The sequence below is a fragment of the Manacus vitellinus genome, unplaced genomic scaffold (assembly GCF_001715985.3).
Source record: "Manacus vitellinus isolate BGI_N305 unplaced genomic scaffold, ASM171598v3 scaffold_107_pilon, whole genome shotgun sequence".
Taxonomy (NCBI): Eukaryota; Metazoa; Chordata; class Aves; order Passeriformes; family Pipridae; genus Manacus; species Manacus vitellinus.
The window spans coordinates 713,873-731,288 of NW_021938834.1; the positions used below are offsets into that span (position 1 = coordinate 713,873).

Below are 17,416 nucleotides of genomic sequence, written 5' to 3' on the forward strand. Positions count from 1 at the left end.
TGAAAGTTCAGAGGGAGGGTAGGAATACCACCTGGCCTGTCCCATTTATCTTTAAGGCTTGTAAGAGCAAACTTTGGTAGGGAAATGATGGGACTCTGTTCCAGCAGCTCCAGTGGGTTCCTGAGCTAAAGCAGCAGGTGAGAGGACAGAAATCTCAGGGCAGGGAGTACCTGCCCCAGGCTGAGCTTGGGTTTGAAATGGAGACATGAGAGGCAACAGCTCTGACTTGACACCAGCAACACAAGGCATTTCCACCCTCACATTTTCCATGGATGTGGAGCTGGCCCTGCCAGTCCCACCACTTGTTATGCAGCATCTGAGCCCTCAGAGCCACAGGGCACAGAAACACCCACTGATTGCTGGAATAGAAATGCTGGTCCCCTGGTCCAGGCTCCCCCATCCCAGAGATGTCTCTGCAGGCTCTGGCAAGTGCAAGATGCCTTCACTCCCTGGACACTCTTCCTGACTTTTCTAGCACACCAGTTCCTCTCCTTCTCACTCTGTCAGGTCTCTGCCATCACCCTGAGACTCTCCATGGAGCCAGGGAATCTCCCTGCCTCTCTCTTCTGCTTGTCCCAGCTTTCCTATTCCACTGGGATCCCACCCAATCTTTTCCCTTGGTTATTCCACACATTCTCCTCACCACTTGTCAGCTTTACACTGCTGTAAGTTTTGAGGAGACTAAGTTTTTTCAGAACTATTCTTCTACTTGCTCACAGTTTTCACTTCACAGTGTACATATGAAGACATTTTTCCAGGATTATTTGAAGCTTATTAACATCAGTGCAACCCACTGGATGTTCTGGAATTGCTTCTTGTGGTTCTTTCTTAGCAAGATAATGACACTGGTGTAGGAGCTGACATACACATCATCATCCCTTGTCAACACCAGGTCTCAGATGAGTCTCTTTGGATTCATTCTTTAGCACAGGTCTGGTTTAGAATTGCTAGACTCTAATTTAGTCTTTAAATTGGTAGACCATACCCTTAGTTTCATTAAGGTTGAGTTGGTTCTAATCCAGAGGAATGGCTAAAACTCAAGGAAAAACTCAACTCATGTTTTCACACACAGTTCTAGACTCTCTCACGGATTCAGAGCCCCGACTCTCTGGTGCGTCACTGATACGGAAATGTTAAAAAAGTCCTGAAATATTAAATACTGAACTCAGGTACTCCCTTTAGCAATTCTGAAATCAATTGCAAAAACCATTTATTCTTATCCCATCCTGCAACCCTATTTTTAAGCTGTTTGTCAGTGCCAAATCTGTCCTTGTTGAGACTTCCAACTGCTCTTGGGTGATGTCACATCCGGCCACCCCTACCCTCAAGCACAGGGAATGTCCTCTTTGTGAGAAGGCCAAGATCTCTGTGAGAACACTTGTGTAAAGCGGGCTATGTCCTCTGAGACCCCACCACCATCCTTTTAATCAAATTATTCTGTGCAATTTATGCATCAGAGGGTTGTTATTGGGAGAACAACAGTTTGTTTCCCTGTGAGGCTGCACAGAAAGCAGAGCTGCCTTTTGTTATGGCAACGGAAGTGTTGGGGATGATGTAAAGGAAACTCCTATCGGCTCTGGGTCACATAGGCTTAATTTGCAAAAATCTACTCATTCATTTGTTGTGCAGAGCTCACAGGGAACATAGTTAAACATCTAATTACCCAGGAATTTGGGGAGGTTGAGGGAAAGGCGGGTAGAGGGTTATTTTCACAGATGCAGTTCTGTTGCCTTAACCTGTAGCAGATGTTCTTATGGGTTTCAGAACTGGGATCAGGCACTTTTTCTGACGGTTTGTTGTGTTGAGTGTGTGAGTTCCTGGGGGCCAGGCCTGGGCCAGTTTTGTGACTCAGCTCTGTGACAAAGGTGTTGCTGTAAATAAACCAAGCTGCAAGATGCTGCTGTCTGGCAGGACACAAATAACCTGAGCGGGAAGGGACTCACAAGGATCATCCAGTCCAACCCCTGTCCCTGCCCAGGACACTCCAACAATCCCACCCTGTCCCTCAGAGCATTGTCCAAATGTTCCTTGAGCTCTGGCAGCCTTGGGGTCATGACCACTGCCCTGGAGAGCCTGTTCAGTGTCTGACCACCCTCTGGGAAAAGAACCTTTCCCTAATATCCGTCCCAAGCCCCCTGACACAGCTCCATGCTGTTCCAATCTTTTCTTTTGAAACCTCTCTCTGTGCGGAGCAACTGTGCCACCCCATGGACTCCCCACTCCCCTCCAGCCGTAGGCCTGGGTTCCAAGAGAGATTCTGGCAGTACGGATGTGGGATCCTGTGTGGGAGCTCCACTGGAGGCTACTTGCAGGAAACATACTTCCCTTTCTTCTTAGCAAGTGCTCTGCTCACACCCTCACTGAACACTGGCTGCCCCGCTAGAAACAAGCTGACACACAGACACATCAGCACATCCTACACTCTGCTCGGGAACTGCTGGAAGAGAAGTTCATCCACCTTTTCAATTGCATTTTTCTACCATTTAAAATCCAGCTTCAGGTACAAGACAATCAATTCTAGGGATTGTCAGAAAGTTTAAATTAACAGGAAAGAAATTTAAACCAGCGAGAGCTGCAAACTTTTAAAATCATTATTTTATTTTACTTGAATGTGCAAATAAATATAAAAAAAACTACATTCAAGGAGCTGGCAGAGCAATTACGAGCCCAAAAGCAAAGATCCTTCAAACAAATGGAAGAACAAACTCTTGACTCAAGGTCGTGCAGATACACGGCGGTCGAGCTGAAACCCCCAGACACGAACAAGCCCCTCTCAAACCCCGCCTGTTATTCCCTTCCCATCCTTGCTACTCTCGGCTTTGAGACAATATCACTGCAAAGGGCAAAAGTCTTGCTTAAATTAAGTTTTACAAAATAAGGATGCTTAAAAATACCTGAAGTACACTTAAAATGGGGTGATGGATCAGGACAGTGCACAGGGGTGTTTCCCACCTCAGTACACCTGGAATCAAATGCATTTTAAGCCACAAGTTTCAACCTATTTTCCAGTAAGTAGTTTTTCTGTATCATAAAACCATAAAATTTGGCACAGTTGTCATCTCCACTGGGAGTCAGCAGAGAGGTGAGGACTGAGGTGTGTTTCGGTGAGCTGAATGGAGGCAAATGGGGGACACTGTCCTTTGCACTGGGTTTGTCCCCCGGTTCCCCCCCAACCCCTTGGTGTCTCCCATCCCTTCCTGCAACAAGAGCAGGGGAGGAACTTTCAGATCCTTTCAGTAACCAAAATTTAACAGAGACTCAGACCAGGAAAACAGGAGTTCTTGATGAAAAGTCTCTGCTGGCAATGGTTGTGCAAGTGGCCACGAATGCCAGAGGCTGGCCTCTCTGCTTCCCTCCCACAGATTATTTTGCAAAACAGACAAAGACTCAGGACAGTTTTCTATTAAACATACCCCAAAGGCCAATTTTTCTACTCTCAAGTGAAACAATTGCGAAACCAAATGTTGTACAGTGGAAATAACCCAGGACAAATCCTCCAGGCTGCTCCTTAGGTCTGGCAGAAATAATAACCTAAAAATCAAAGCCACAAAAAGTATCAGGGTGGGGGGTTTTATTGCCCCAAAAGCCAGAAAAGAGTTGGAAGAAAAGATGAAAGGAGGCTGGATATGCCTCAAGACATTATGTTTGTAATACACTCCATGGACAGTGTGCTTGCCCTTGGCCCCTGGAAAACAGGAGTGAAGTCCCAAGAACAGACACAACTACATTTCCTCAATTTCTCACTAGATGAATTAGATGATTGATGTAGTGTTTTCTGTACAGGTCAGGGGAGGGTTTGTTAGGTTTCATGGCAAAAAAGCTTCGATAGCAGTACAGTGGAAAAGCTCATCTACGATGGCTGCAGTTGGATCTCACACCGCCTAGGACAGATTTCCATGTGTCCCTGCAAATCCAGCGGCTGTGCTGAGCCAGCAAGAAACAGGAGAGTTCTCAGGACACAGCTCAGCTCCAGCACACGCCGCGCTCCGGGAGCTCCATCTGCCGATGGAAGGATGCGGTACAACCCAGCGAACCCCGTGCATGCACAGAGAAGGGGACCGCCGGGAATGTTCTGGAGCTGCCGATCAACATGCAAAACACAAACCAAAAAACAGGCCAGACCTCGCAATGGATATTCCTCCCTCCTGCTGAAGAAGGCAGAGGCTACAGCAGGTCCTCAGTTCCCAAGGCAAATCCAGTCGATGGGTCCTTGTCCCGCGAATCGCTCCCTTGCCCGGTGCTGCAGCTCAGTTTCCTCCCCTTAGTTCATGCTCCAGAATTCTTGGCTAATGAGGGAGAGTCAGAGCCTTCAGAGTGCTGGTCACCCTTGTCTCAGTTTTGGCATTTTTCTCACTAGAGCAACAGTAACAAGAATCATCCCTTGCCTTGTTCACGTGAATAACGGAGCCGCCCGGAGCGAGGCTGCTGAGCTGTGCCAGGTGCTCTCAGCCACCCTGGCACTCCCAGGTTACATTGAAGAGTTCTGCAGGCTCCAAGATGGCATAAATTCAGGAAGATGGGGAATATTAAACCCTTCAAAGTGGAAGCAGCTGCCAGCATCTGCTCAAACACCAGCTGAGCTCCATCTCTCCAACAAAGCCACTAGTGGTAGTTCACCCCCTCACTGAGCCTTCCAGGACGGGCTGGTCAGCAGTGGCCTAAAGCCAGGAAAATACTCAAAAGTGTGTGGCAATGCCAAGAGCCCCCTTCCCATAAAGCTTTTAAGAGTCTCTTCATGATGGCTGGAGGATTCCACTGAAAGGAGACAAGTCTATGCCATATGGAAAATACATCATAATCCAAAGTAAAATGCTGTTTGGATAAATATCATTAATACATACATTGCATTCCCATCACTATTCTTGGAGTAAATGTGCTTCACCAGCAATGCTCTGACTTTTATGGTGCCAGGGACAAGCATGTGCTCAGGGCGAAGCGGGACGGCGGCTGTACTGGACTCTGTATCTGTTCACTGGCACCCCATGGACGTTCACTGTCTCACACGTGGTTTTGCAGGGCACCATCTCCTCGTCCTCGTCTCCCATTAGCCAGTCTTGAACCACATCCACGGCTTCCATGGATACGTTCTCCTCCAGCCACCGGTTGTGCCACTCCTCAAACTGCTGGTGGTGCTTCAGCAGCACCACGGGCTGGACCTGAAAGCAGGACAGTAAAGGTCACTGAGAGGTTTCTGGGGGAGAAGTCAAAGCTCTCACCTCTCCACACAACTGAGGTGTGCATGATTTGGACACAACACAAACAGGGAAACAGGAAACCGCATACCTGTGTTCAATCCCCATTTCTTAATGTTTGCCACTCCCCCTCAAAATTTGCATGGTAAAGAAAAGGCTGCTGAACTAATCCAAAATACAGAGCATTTACCAGCTCTCCTCCATGTCTCATTCAACACAGAGCAGTAACTTCCAGGTGTAGTTTGCAGGAATTCAGCCACAAGACTTCTTATTGGTACCTGTCTTTTTGGCTCCCATCCTCAACCTGCTACTGCCTGAGCTGCAGAGACAGTAAAAGGAGATGTACCTGCTTGGCTCGGCAGAGAGCTCCCCTCCTGTACATGTAATCCTCTGAGTTCATGATGAACATCATCTTGTGGGTGTTGAGTTTGAAGCGACAGTCCACGTTGCAGGCGCTTTCCACCCCGATGAGCCTCTTCCAGGAGCTCTTCACCTCGCTGCGCAGGGCCCTCACCTGCTTGCACTGCCACTTGCGAAACTTCTTCAGGTTTCTGGGACAAAACAAGGATGACAAAGCATGTGTCACACCTGGCCATCCCTTCCCCTAAGCTGGCAGAGCTCACAGCACAAGTATGAAGCTTGTATTTCCACATTTAGCTTGTCAGGCTCTCTCCAGGATCTTCCTCCAATCTGTCCAATTTGTGTTTGCTGTGACAAATATTTAGTGAAATGGGAACAAAGGAGACCTCACATTCCTCCCAGAAAGGACTGCTAAGGCAGGTCCACTCCATTCTAAACACAGCTGCATGAATAAACCTTGGTGCCGTGGTCATAAATTTCTTCCTCAGTATCCTCATGCAGTGCACTGGACTGCATCAATCCCTCTGGACCTCAGAGGTGAGGGCATTTCCCTGGGATTGCTGTATGGCACATTCCCCACATCCACTGCCACACAGGCAGAGAGGAAGCCACACCAGCTGTTGCAGGTGTGGTTCAGAGGACTGAGCAGCTCACCTTTGCAGAAAGACCGGTTTCAGGAGGAAGCCATCGTTCTGGTTGTTGGGAGCTCCTTCCACCCCAACATACTGCTCCATGTAGTTGGCCAGGTGCTACACAAGGGAGACCAGTTCCAGTCAGATTTCACTTCATCAGGACAAACATCACTGCAAAGAACCTGCTTATTTCCAAGCTGTTTATTCTGAGGCTGATTTATGATGAAACTCTTTTGCTATCATCAGACCATTTCTCTCCATGACCACAACCCCACATGTCATCATCCCACCTCCCAGGTAAACTTGTCCTCCTGGCACATTTGAAACAAGAAATCAGGAAAGCACTCTTAGACATCTGCTTTGTCTGTGGTACACAGACTCCGCGATCTCTGTGGTATTACCTGGACCTCCACAGGATCCTCTGTCTGGGTTTCTTCTGTATCCAGCAGCTCAATGGTCATGATCACCTGTCCTTTCCGCTGAAGAAACATGACCTGTAATGAAGTTACAGGCAGAAGACATTGGCCACATGGGTTCACAGTAAAATGCTATATATTCACAAGTCATTTGGACAACAAATATGAGCTAGGAGAGAAGCAGTGGGGCTTCTCAGTGAGCCAGTCTGTCCCCTCACTGCCTACGCTCTGGTTTTGGTACCTTCTCTCCACGTTGTTCTCTCTCCCCATCGTGGGGAGCTTCCAAACCCACTTCTCTCAGGTAAAGTGCCACAAGTCACTTTACAAAGTTCCCTGGCAGCAAGTCCTTACCTTGAAACAGTTCTCATCTGCCATGCACCGTTCAGCCTTCCACTGATAGCTGGTCTCCTTTGCTGCCCGCACACACCTGGATGATAAGTTACCTCCAGCAGCTCCTCGCTTCCTCTCATTCAAGTAGAGTTCAACCACCTTCAAGCAGATGTCATCGCTCACGAGATGGTGAAGCTTCCATTAAAAAAGGGGGATTTCAGTCAGCAAGCCTGGGGCAAGAGTCAACTCTAGTGTGTTATGAAAGGAGCATCAAAGTCAGCACAGCATCACACCTCAGCTGAAGCAACCAAGTTTAACTCCAGAGACTTCCCACATTTCTCTGTCTTTTTCATGATTTTGTAATAAAAGGAATAGAGAAGAATGAGGGGCTGTTGTGCCTTACCTTTAACACAACTACAACTGGAAGACACATTTGACTAAGAAGGATTGAACTGTTTTTGTTTTGCCTTAGATATATTTTGGGAATGGCAGAATTTTGAAATGACTGGAACTCAAAAAATGTTTGGATCACAGAATCACAGAATATGCTGAGTTGGAAGGGACACACAAGGATCATCAAATCCAACCCTTAGCCCCGCACAGGACTATCCCCAAGAGTCACACCATGTGCCTGAGAGCATTGTCCAAACTCTTCTTGAGCTCTGTCAGGCTTGGTGCTGTGACCACTGCCCTGGGGAGCCTGTTCCAGGAAAAGGCCAGGAAGAGTAAATCCTCTAAGGTGGGAAGGCTGAAGTCTCTCACTAAACTTCTGCTGGGGCGTTTCCCTATCATATATAATTTTTTAATAGTTAATTTTCTCTAAGTTTAGTGACACTGTGAGAAAGCTGTCTGTACAGAAGGGTGATGTGCAGCCCCACAGACACCATGGGTCCCTCACCTGACGGACAATGTTCTGCACCAGCTTGTCCATAGTGAAGCCGATGTAGGCGTGGATGGTGAACATCTCCCTCAGCGTGTCCTCATACTGCGTTGGGTCAATGTTCCCATCCAGCAGACTCCTCACCATATCCAGGAAGGCAGGGTAGTACTCCTCCAGTTCCACCTCACCTGGGCAGGGGAAAGTGCAGCCATTTAATGCATGGAAGAGGCAGAGTGAAGTTAAGAGATCCAAGGGATAGCACTGCTCAAGAACCATGATGTTCAGCGTGAGAACATCCTCACAGACAGGCAGTTCTCTGTGCCCTGGTAGGCTGGAAGAGTTTCTCTCATGCATTTCCAGGACTGCCTTGTGCAATAACTATTTCTTTGTGGGGCCATTTACATTTTAAATCAATGTATCAGATTAATATGAGACACTTGAGAACACCTCAGCACAGTGAAGTCTCTGTGAACTACACATGAGAGCCCTCAAAAGATAAATGGCACTGGCTGCCCTGTTAAATGAGCTGTGTCCACAAACCCCAAATATAGCAGGGGTTTGCACCTCTACACCCCTCACAGACCTGCCTGCTGGTCCCAGTTACTCAGATATACACAACTGGAGCACTGGCAACCAGAGCATTAAGAGTGGATTATGTCCTGGATTATTCTTACTTGGTTGCTTCAGCCTTAGCTCCATGGCTGGATCATTGGTCTTCTCTTTTCTTCCCTCACAGAGGAGTTTCTCTCTCTCTTTCTCAGTCCTGTATTCCAGAAGCTGCTTCTGAGCTTGACGATAAATCTTTAGGAGCCTCGAGCACAGAGTCTGGTGAAGGCGGAGGAAGAAATACCAATTATTGTTGACAAAGAAGAGGCTGTAAACATCATCCAGAGTGTTGTGGGGCTCAGCAGTTGTAACATCACAGAAGGTTGCTTTGGTCTCCAAAGGACTGCTTGGAGGTCCAGGCACATGTTTTTTCCGCAGCTCAGGAGCATCCAGGTTCTGCCCCTGGTGGTTTTCTCTGTCCTCATCTGTTGATTCTTCAGAAATGTTGTGCTCAGGGGGCTGGGAGAAGAACAGCTCAGGAATGAAGTGATGCACAATCTGCCTGATGGTTGCCTGATCCTCCTTTTGGATGGTAGGCTGCCTCTTTACATAATAGCTGATCAGAGCTGCTGCATCTTCCAAAATCTGCTTATCTTCATAGATAAAGATAAGATGAGGCTCGTTTGTGGATGAACTTCTCCCCTCTGAATGCTGCTCCTGATGCTGTAATCAAGAGACAAATAGATAAAGATCCTTCCAATCCATGCTCAAGAGCCATTCCTGCCAGAAGAAATAATCCAGTATTAACACTGAGCTTGGGACAGTTGTTTTTGACTGAGAACTCTCAGAGCACAACCACTTTCACATGGTCCCAGGTGCTATATACAGGTCTAGGTCACACTATAAGTGAAGGACACAGAGGGTGGGTTATTTAGTGTCATACACACCTCATCATAGACACTCTCAATTTCATTCAGCAAGCTCTTGGAGCGCAAGGCTTTGGTGTCATTCTGTTTGAAGTTGACAGCCTGGTGGTCCAGGGATTTCAAATAGGCCTTCTCATACTGCTCCCTCCAAATCTTGTTGAAGCCCTGCTGGGCCTCCCTCCATTCCTCCTCTTTTGCTTTCAATCTGCAAAATGTACAGTGTACTTCAGTTCACAAAGACAACTGTGATGCACCAAAAAGTTTTCAATATTCCTGGAAGCCAGAAATCAATTCAAAAAAGCATCACCAGTGATGGTGAGTTATGCTTTGAAACAACACTTACAGAAAACAGTTCACAGAATCACAAGAGCATTGAGGAAAAGACCTCTGAGATCATCAAGTCCAACCTGTGACCAATTCCCACCTTGTCACCCAGCCCAGAGCACTGAGTGCCACGTTCAGGTGTTTCTTGAACACCTCCAGGGATGGTGACTCCACCACCTCCCTGGGCAGCTCTTCCCATGTTTAACAACCCTTTCTGCGAAGAAATTCCTCCTGATGTCCAACCAGAACTTCCAGTGGCACAGCTTGAGGTTATGTCCTCTCATCCTGTCACTAATTGTTTAAAAATGCTTTTAAAATTCTTTAAAGATACACAGGAGAATTGGAATTACCTCTTAAGAACAACAGGAACTGCAGTAACTGGGTTTTTCTTGAGACTCTCGATGATCTCTGGTGCTTTGTCCCCATAGATGCGATATATGGCCCGGCGCTGGATCACCTCCGATGTCCCTCCCAGGCAATCATCCAGGCGGAATTTCTCCTGATCCTCTTGGGTCAGCCGTGACAATTTCTTCTGCACACTCTCCAGCACGCGAATTGTGGCTAAATTGGTCTCCAGGACAACATCCAACTGTTGAGAGTTCACAAAACAACACAGTGTCAGAACAGGCAGAGCAGGAACAGGCTGAACAGCAGCCAGGGTTTGTGGCAGCCATTCCAGCCCCACCGGCTGGAGCCAGGAAGCATCAGCAAGGTTGGTACTGGAAAACAGACCTCTGCCAGTTCTCCCAAAGGTAACACGCAATTTAAAACTGGACTCATGCCTAGGAAGAGCTCTTAGACTCCAAGCAAGTGGAACACACCAAACTCAAGCTCAAACCAACGAACATCAACAGAACTTTCAGGAACTGGGCACCAATTAATTCAGTGAAATCCTCATGGCCGGAGGTTTTGCTTTCTGAGGAGGTAGAAGGGGAGTTCAGCAGCAGAGGTACCTCAAATCGCTCATCCTCACAGCGGTGCAGCTGCTCCTCATATGGAGTCTTCTTGGAGCTGACAAAAGTGGAGTCTTCAGACCAGGATGGAAACGAAACCCAGGTATCATTTAATACCTGCAACAGTGCAAAGACATGACATGGAGCAATTGTGAGCCCAGAGCTGTTCTCATGGGCTCTGAAACTTCTCTCTTTTCGCACACTTCTTCCCTGAGTTTCTGCAGGACATTCCACACCTAATTCCCAAGGCAATGACCGCTCCCAGATTAGAGGTCTCTGTGGAACTGTGCCAGGGCCCTGCTCAGAAAACTTGAAGGCACCTTCTCTATCACCTCACACACACAGAGATCACCCTGCAGTCACCAACAACTGTAAGTAAAGGAGATAGTTGGGAGGAGTGGGAGCATCCACACTGCAGATTTGTGTTCTCAGTGGGAATGGTGCCTCAGGCACTGTCTCAGTGCTTTCCCAGGAGAAAAAATGTTTGCAAAGGCCATACTGACTCTCTGCTGGAAAATTAATTCCAGGATATTTAATATTCTTTTCTGTCTAAAAGAATAAATTTGTGTCTGCACACAGACTGAAAAGTATTAAAGATGTGATCTGAGATGGGTTTAGATAAAATTAGTAAAATGTGGATATTATTTAAATAAATTAGCTGAATAATTGACATGAGACTAAAGCTGGTGACTCAGCACTGAAGAGGGGACTCCACACGCAGAAGCTGCAGCACTTTATTTATGTGAGTGCAATGTGTGTTCAGGGGTTGAACAGGTTGATCCAAAAGTACCTCCTTGCAAATGGCTGTCCTTCCACTGCACTTTGGCTGCTGGTAGGTTTTTGGGAGAGCCCTGTAACTGGATCCGATGCGCTTGCAGGATGCATAATCGATTTCCCGGCTCATTCCATCCCCGGATCGGTCACTCAGTGGAGAAGTAAAGGAAAGCTCTTTCACACCAAGGAAGGACTTGAACTGTGCAAAGAGCTCTGGGAATTTCCTTCAAAAACACAAGTATATTGTTATTTCACTCTGACAGTTTCAGGGTGCTTAATGTGTGTCACAAAACAGAGAGAGAAATATCTAAACAAACTCAGCACTGCAGTGAGAGATCTTTCACCAACATTTTAGCACTGTCATCTTTCTCTCTGAACTACTTTAGGGTCTTTTTAAACTTAAAGCAGGAAAATAATTTCCCTTCACTACTGCCTGAGGAGAAACTGATCCTTGCCACATGACTCTCCCTCTTCTGTTGGAAGCCAAACAGCTTGGGAGGCTCACAGCAGAGCTAGAACTATTTATCCTTTTCACAGCTCTGTTCTCAGATTTCATGTTTATACCTTTATTACATTTTGAGATAGTAAACAGAGAGTGTGAACAGATAGAGGAAAATATCTTCCTCAAAATGCTCTTTAAGAGCTGTGTAGATATGTTTAAAGGTTCAAATTTTATTACTCCTCTTCTTGGATTCTCCAACGAAGGAGATACTTCTGAAGTTAAATTGAAAACGTCAGTAACAAAATTCCAAATGTGTCCAAAAAGTAACAAGTAGGACCTACAAAGTATGACACAGCAGAGATAGTTGGTAACTTACCCTAAAAACGGTGTAACAAGCTGAAGCAACTCAGAGCCAGAGACCAACTCCTGGTTGAAGAGAGCGATGCAACGGAGGAAATTTTCATAGACCTCCTGACTCTTGAGCACCCTGCGAACCTACAACAGTTTGGAAAGAAAGGGTCACATCACTTGAATGCCACTTGCATTTAGTTCATGTCTAAGTCATCTGAACCATGGATGCAGTGATCAACTTGTCTGCTCTGCAACATAAAACCGGAATACGCACAAACATGTCCAATTTCAAACAATAATCTAATTACTACAGATGGTACCATGAGGAAATATCACTGAAAAATAGAGAAAAACACATCTGTAAGGGACAAGCATGCAGGAAAAGGTTAATTAACATGTTCCATTTATCTTCCAAACATACCCGTTCTCACTCTTCTTGATCTACCTTTCCCTACCACTTGAAAAGTCAGCAAATTGCTAAGTGCTGACACACAAACTGCATAGAAACCAGCCAACTAATAACCACATAAAAGGATGAAGATGAGACCACAGAATGTGAGAACAAAACCTGACCTTGTCAAAGAAGGAAAACTCCTGCAGTGTTCCATATTTCCCCACTGTTGCCACTGACAGATCTTTGGTACCCCGCAGCTTCATTTTCTTCTGTTAAAAGAACAAGCAGTTATATTTAACATGCTGTGGCTCAAATGCCAGCAAATTCCCCTTTAGTGACATAGAACAGCTCCCTGCAAAGACTGAGACCCCGTATTTCCCCAACGGTGATCTGGAATTGCTACGTCAAGCCCTTATGGCATTCTCTGTCAAATGTCTCCCAGCTAAGGAGAAACAACAAGAAAAAGGAATCACTTGAGAGAGAATTCCAAAGAAAGATTTTTTTTTTAGAAGCAACAAATTTTCCCTTTCCAGAGTCAATACTTAGTACAGAAAGTCTTGATATTTAGCATCCAACATGCTGTCACACACATCTAAGCATACTTTAAAAAGTCCCTTTTTCTACAGCAATTATTATTTCAAAAATAACTTTGAAATTTTGTATCTCATATCTAACACTCACATAACCGAAAGACACTACTCATTGCACCTTTATCTAAGAAATTATCCAAACACAACAAGTAATATGAAGTTATTCTAAGATACCTTTGCTGGGCCAGAAACAGGACGCAGCAGCAATGGTCTGGATCGCTTTTTGCTGTGCTCCAGATTCTTCTCATGCTCAGTCTTCTGGACACTGTTCACTTCACATGGTCCATTTCCTGTGAACTGCAGTAAATAAATAATGACTTCAAGGTTCTCTTCCCAACTGGCATAAATAAAGAATCCTAACAGGACACAGAGAATGTGGTTAAGCAAAGTTCATTACTGGTTGTATGATTTTCCATAATGTTTTGCACATTCTACATACAGAGAGTATTCAATATTCTGCCTTGCCCTCAGCACACACATACCAAAGACCTTTTTGCCTCTGGGAGGAACTGTCCAAACTCAGAGAGCAGATCCTCCTGTCCCCGGAACAGATTGGCCACTTCAGTAAACACCTCCTCCTCGGACATGCCTCGAAAGGGTCGGCCCTTGGTGTTCAGCTGTTCTTTCTGAAAACATACACACAGATGTTAAATAGAGTCAAAAAGTGCCTCGCTCTGCCAGAAAACTCGTCCTGTGCCAAAAATGTTCAAGTTGCTACACAACTTGAAATGACCACCTGCCAGCCCCAGGTTCTTACAGCGTCTCCTTTCACACACAGTATCACTAAATCCACTGAGGGTTAGTAAACAAAGATCTGGATACAGCCCATTTACACCTCAGTCCCTGCAAAGTGCCACAATTTTCACATTTTTGCCATTTCCTGTGAATATCTATGAGATAGTTGCTGGATAATGACCTGTTCCTGGGAACTCTGTAGCCTGTTCAACAGGCAGAGATTAAATTTGACAACAACTACTCCAACACCTACAGTGCAAACCCACTGTCCCTCCCCTGGAACACTTTTTACCTGGTAAGTGTGAAGAATTTCTAGAAAGGATCTGTAAATTTCTGGATGGTCAAGGAAGCGTGTTTTGATCTTATTCACATAACTGATGGCATTGTTGAACTCTACAGAATCAGATTCCAGGGGAATTTGGGATTTATCTTCTTTGTATGGAAGCTGTTGCCTGAACTCCTCTGAGCAGTCACTGTGATTGTGTGAGTTCTCCTGGGAGTAGTGCAACAACATCCCACTGCCAGGAAACGCACCGGGAACAGGCTCTGGGGGCACCTGGAGACAGACAAGACAAGACACCCAAGAGAGAGACTTGCCGGAAAAGGAACACAAGTGCAAGTTCAACAACAACCCAGCATCACTGTTGCCAAGCTGTTTAACTAAAACATATTACCACCTGAAGAAGAAAACTAAAAGAATTCATTAGCCAATCATTTCCCTATCTAGTTTATTAACTCCATCAGTGAATATTTGAATGTCTGTGAGGCAGTTGTAGGACAAAGACTAGTCCTTGGGAACTCTGTGGCCTGTACAACAGGCAGAGATTAAATTTGACAACAACTGCTCCCAATAGCTACAGTGCAAGCCTACTGTCCCTTTAAAAGGAGGCAAAAAAATACCTCACTCTAGAAAATTCATCCTCAGCAAGGTGCACACAACTTGCAATGACCATCAGCCCAGGTTCTTACAGAACCTCCTTTCACATCTCCTTTCATTTTGAATAAATGATTCATTAGCCAATCAATTTCCCTACCCAGTTTAACTCCATCACCTAAAAAAATCCCCTAAATTCTACCTGGTGTAGGAACCACTGACTTGTGACTGTCATGGTGTTCTTGGCCTCACCTGAGATGCTGCACCAACACCACCCACTGCAGCTCCTGCTCCCACTGGTTATTGCACAGGAACTGCCCCTTTTAAGAATATTAAACTTAAGGCTCTTACAGATGGTAATTTCTAAGCAACAGAGAGATCTAAGGGAACTGAGATCTGAAGGATAGCTCCTGCTACTAATTGGAGTTAAAGCACAAGTTTATCAGCAGAATTCACTTTATGGCTCTATTTCAGCCTCCATAACCACACAACAGGAACACAAAACAAGCAGAGGCAACATCCATCTGTATCCCAGCAATTTTGTTTCACTGCAGGATGTTACCAACTGCAGGTCTAGGTGGACTCCGGGATCTTAAAGATCTTTTCCAACCTGAACAATCTGATGATTTTACGACTCTGTGTATTTTTGCCTACTGCCTAAACAAGTTTCTCAGTGGAAGAATGGAAATGCAATTCTTCCAGGATCCCTTCTTGAAATGTGCCACTGCCCACACCACGTAATGAGAACCTGTATAACTACGTAAGGCCAATTACAACTTCAGTTTGCAAATCTGAAGTATTTGGACTTGAAGTGGTGTTTCAGGCAGGATCATCATTCCCTTGTAAGCTAAACAGTGGCTTGAGAATAAACTGGGAGTTGGGACCGGGTGATCTTTAAGGTCCATTCCAACCCAAAATATTCTATGATTCTTTGAATAAATATTTAAATTTATATTAGAACCATTACCACAGGTTTGACAACCATCTAAAAACTTCAGCAACGTGCACTACACATAAATCTCCACAGTCTAAATCTCCAGGCAGGAGATACGTCCAGCAACACACAGAACAGAGTTTATTTAGAGACTATGACCTACCTGACTATTCAAAGGTGACTGTATACTCAACTTCCCATTCTTTGGAATTTCTATCCTGTAGCCCAGAGGGAGAAATGCATTGAATCCTACAATGAGGTCAGGGTGCTCATGGAAAAGCTGAGAAACACGACGGATGACTCCAGGTGTGTCAATGCTAAAATTGAGAAGGGTCTGTTACTTGTATCAGAATGAGAAACACATCTTAAACCTAGAAAATGCCAGAGGAAGTGAAGCATCTGGCTCCTCAGGGATGCAATTTTTAAGAAGTTTGGGAAATTCAGATCTAGATATTAGCCCAAGCAGAGGGAATGACCAGCCTCACATTGGGAATGTTATTCAGAGAGGGGAGAGGTGGGTGTGCAGGTTGCCGAAGGGGCAAGACACCCATGCCCTGCAGGGCTGGCAGGTCAGAGGTTCTGTGTTCAAGCAGCTTCACTTATTTTCAAGATCTGCATTTCAGAGTGAGAAATAAAACCCGATTTGCCTTTTCCTGTGGATTTCATCTCTGGGAAGTGATGGGATGGGCAGAGGCCCTCCCCCTCCATGTGACTGCACCACCGGGGGACAGGGCAGTGGGGCAGAGGAGCAATGATGGTGTGAAGGCTGGGGGACCCTGCACAGGCAGAGAGACCCCATAAAGGCTGAGGTCTGAGACCTGAGGGAATGGCTGGAGTTGCATCAGAGGGGTTTGGGATGGATCTCAGGTGGATCCTTTGGGAAAAGGATCTCAGGTGGTGGGGCACTGAACAGGCTCCCCAGGGCAGTGGGCATGGCCCCAAGGCTGCCAGAGCTCAGGGAGCGTTTGGACAACACTCTGAGGGACAGAGTAGATTGCTGGGGTGTATGGGCAGGGCCAGGAGTTGGACTGGATGGTCCTTGTGGGTCCCTTCCAACTCAGGATATTCCACAGTTCCATGAAAGGTTGAGAAGCTCCCCAGAGCACCCTGGGCTTTACCTCTGGCTCTTGAACTCCTTCATGATCTCCAGGAAGCCGTTGTATGTGGCAGGGTCGCTGCCAAACCGGATCTTCACCTGGTCCAGGTAGGAAAGCGCATCCTCCACCTGCAGGGTGGGAACAGGGGTGAGGAACAGTCCCCGGGGTCCCCCATGGCCCCAGAATTGGGGAGAGGGCTTCTCAAGGCACTGCGGTAGGTGGGACCTGCCCCCAGGGGAGCCCCCACAGCTCCGGGGAACGGGAGGGGCACAAGGTACCAGGTGAGGGGGCTCCGAGGAGGGCTCCCGGTGGGCGCCCAGTGGCTTCCTAGCACTGAGGGGGATGGTAAGGCACGGAGTGGGGGACACGGCACCGGGGAGCCGGGAACAGGTCCCGAGGGAGAATAATCGCGGTACCAGAAGGGCTGGGCAGGGGGCACGGCACAGGGGAGGGAGAACAGGCCCGGGGGGGCCGTGTGGTACCGGCGGAGGGGGACGCGGCCCCAGGGGACTCCATGGAACCAGGGGAGGACAGCGGGGGGAGGACATGCCCAGGGGACCCCCCACGCTACCTGCGTTGGGGGGTACAAGCCCCGGAGGGGCGAGTGTAGCACCGCGGCCAGGGCCGGGCCGGTCAGGGTGGGGCGGGCGAAAGCGGCGGGGACCG

General features: G+C 46.9%; 1 protein-coding gene across 2 annotated transcripts in view; it reads right to left on the bottom strand.

The window, feature by feature from the left end:
- Positions 1-2,576: 2,576 nt before the first annotated feature.
- Positions 2,577-17,416, bottom strand: part of SIN3B (SIN3 transcription regulator family member B) — a 16,171-nt gene continuing 1,331 nt past the window's right edge. The window contains exons 2-19 of one of the 2 annotated variants that reach the window (XM_029964281.1): positions 16,772-16,878; positions 15,817-15,970; positions 14,138-14,401; positions 13,593-13,736; positions 13,285-13,407; positions 12,700-12,786; positions 12,152-12,270; positions 11,350-11,557; positions 10,560-10,676; positions 9,957-10,195; positions 9,304-9,487; positions 8,485-9,079; positions 7,829-7,998; positions 6,952-7,125; positions 6,586-6,678; positions 6,207-6,301; positions 5,539-5,743; positions 2,577-5,156 (exon numbers count right to left, since the gene is read on the bottom strand). In XM_029964281.1, coding sequence (XP_029820141.1) covers positions 4,926-5,156; positions 5,539-5,743; positions 6,207-6,301; positions 6,586-6,678; positions 6,952-7,125; positions 7,829-7,998; positions 8,485-9,079; positions 9,304-9,487; positions 9,957-10,195; positions 10,560-10,676; positions 11,350-11,557; positions 12,152-12,270; positions 12,700-12,786; positions 13,285-13,407; positions 13,593-13,736; positions 14,138-14,401; positions 15,817-15,970; positions 16,772-16,794 — 3,225 coding nt within the window. In that variant the 5' untranslated portion in view covers positions 16,795-16,878 and the 3' untranslated portion in view covers positions 2,577-4,925. Of the gene's footprint in view, positions 5,157-5,538; positions 5,744-6,206; positions 6,302-6,585; positions 6,679-6,951; positions 7,126-7,828; positions 7,999-8,484; positions 9,080-9,303; positions 9,488-9,956; positions 10,196-10,559; positions 10,677-11,349; positions 11,558-12,151; positions 12,271-12,699; positions 12,790-13,284; positions 13,408-13,592; positions 13,737-14,137; positions 14,402-15,816; positions 15,971-16,771; positions 16,879-17,416 lie in introns of both variants that reach the window. The other variant, XM_029964279.1, reaches the window with a different exon arrangement.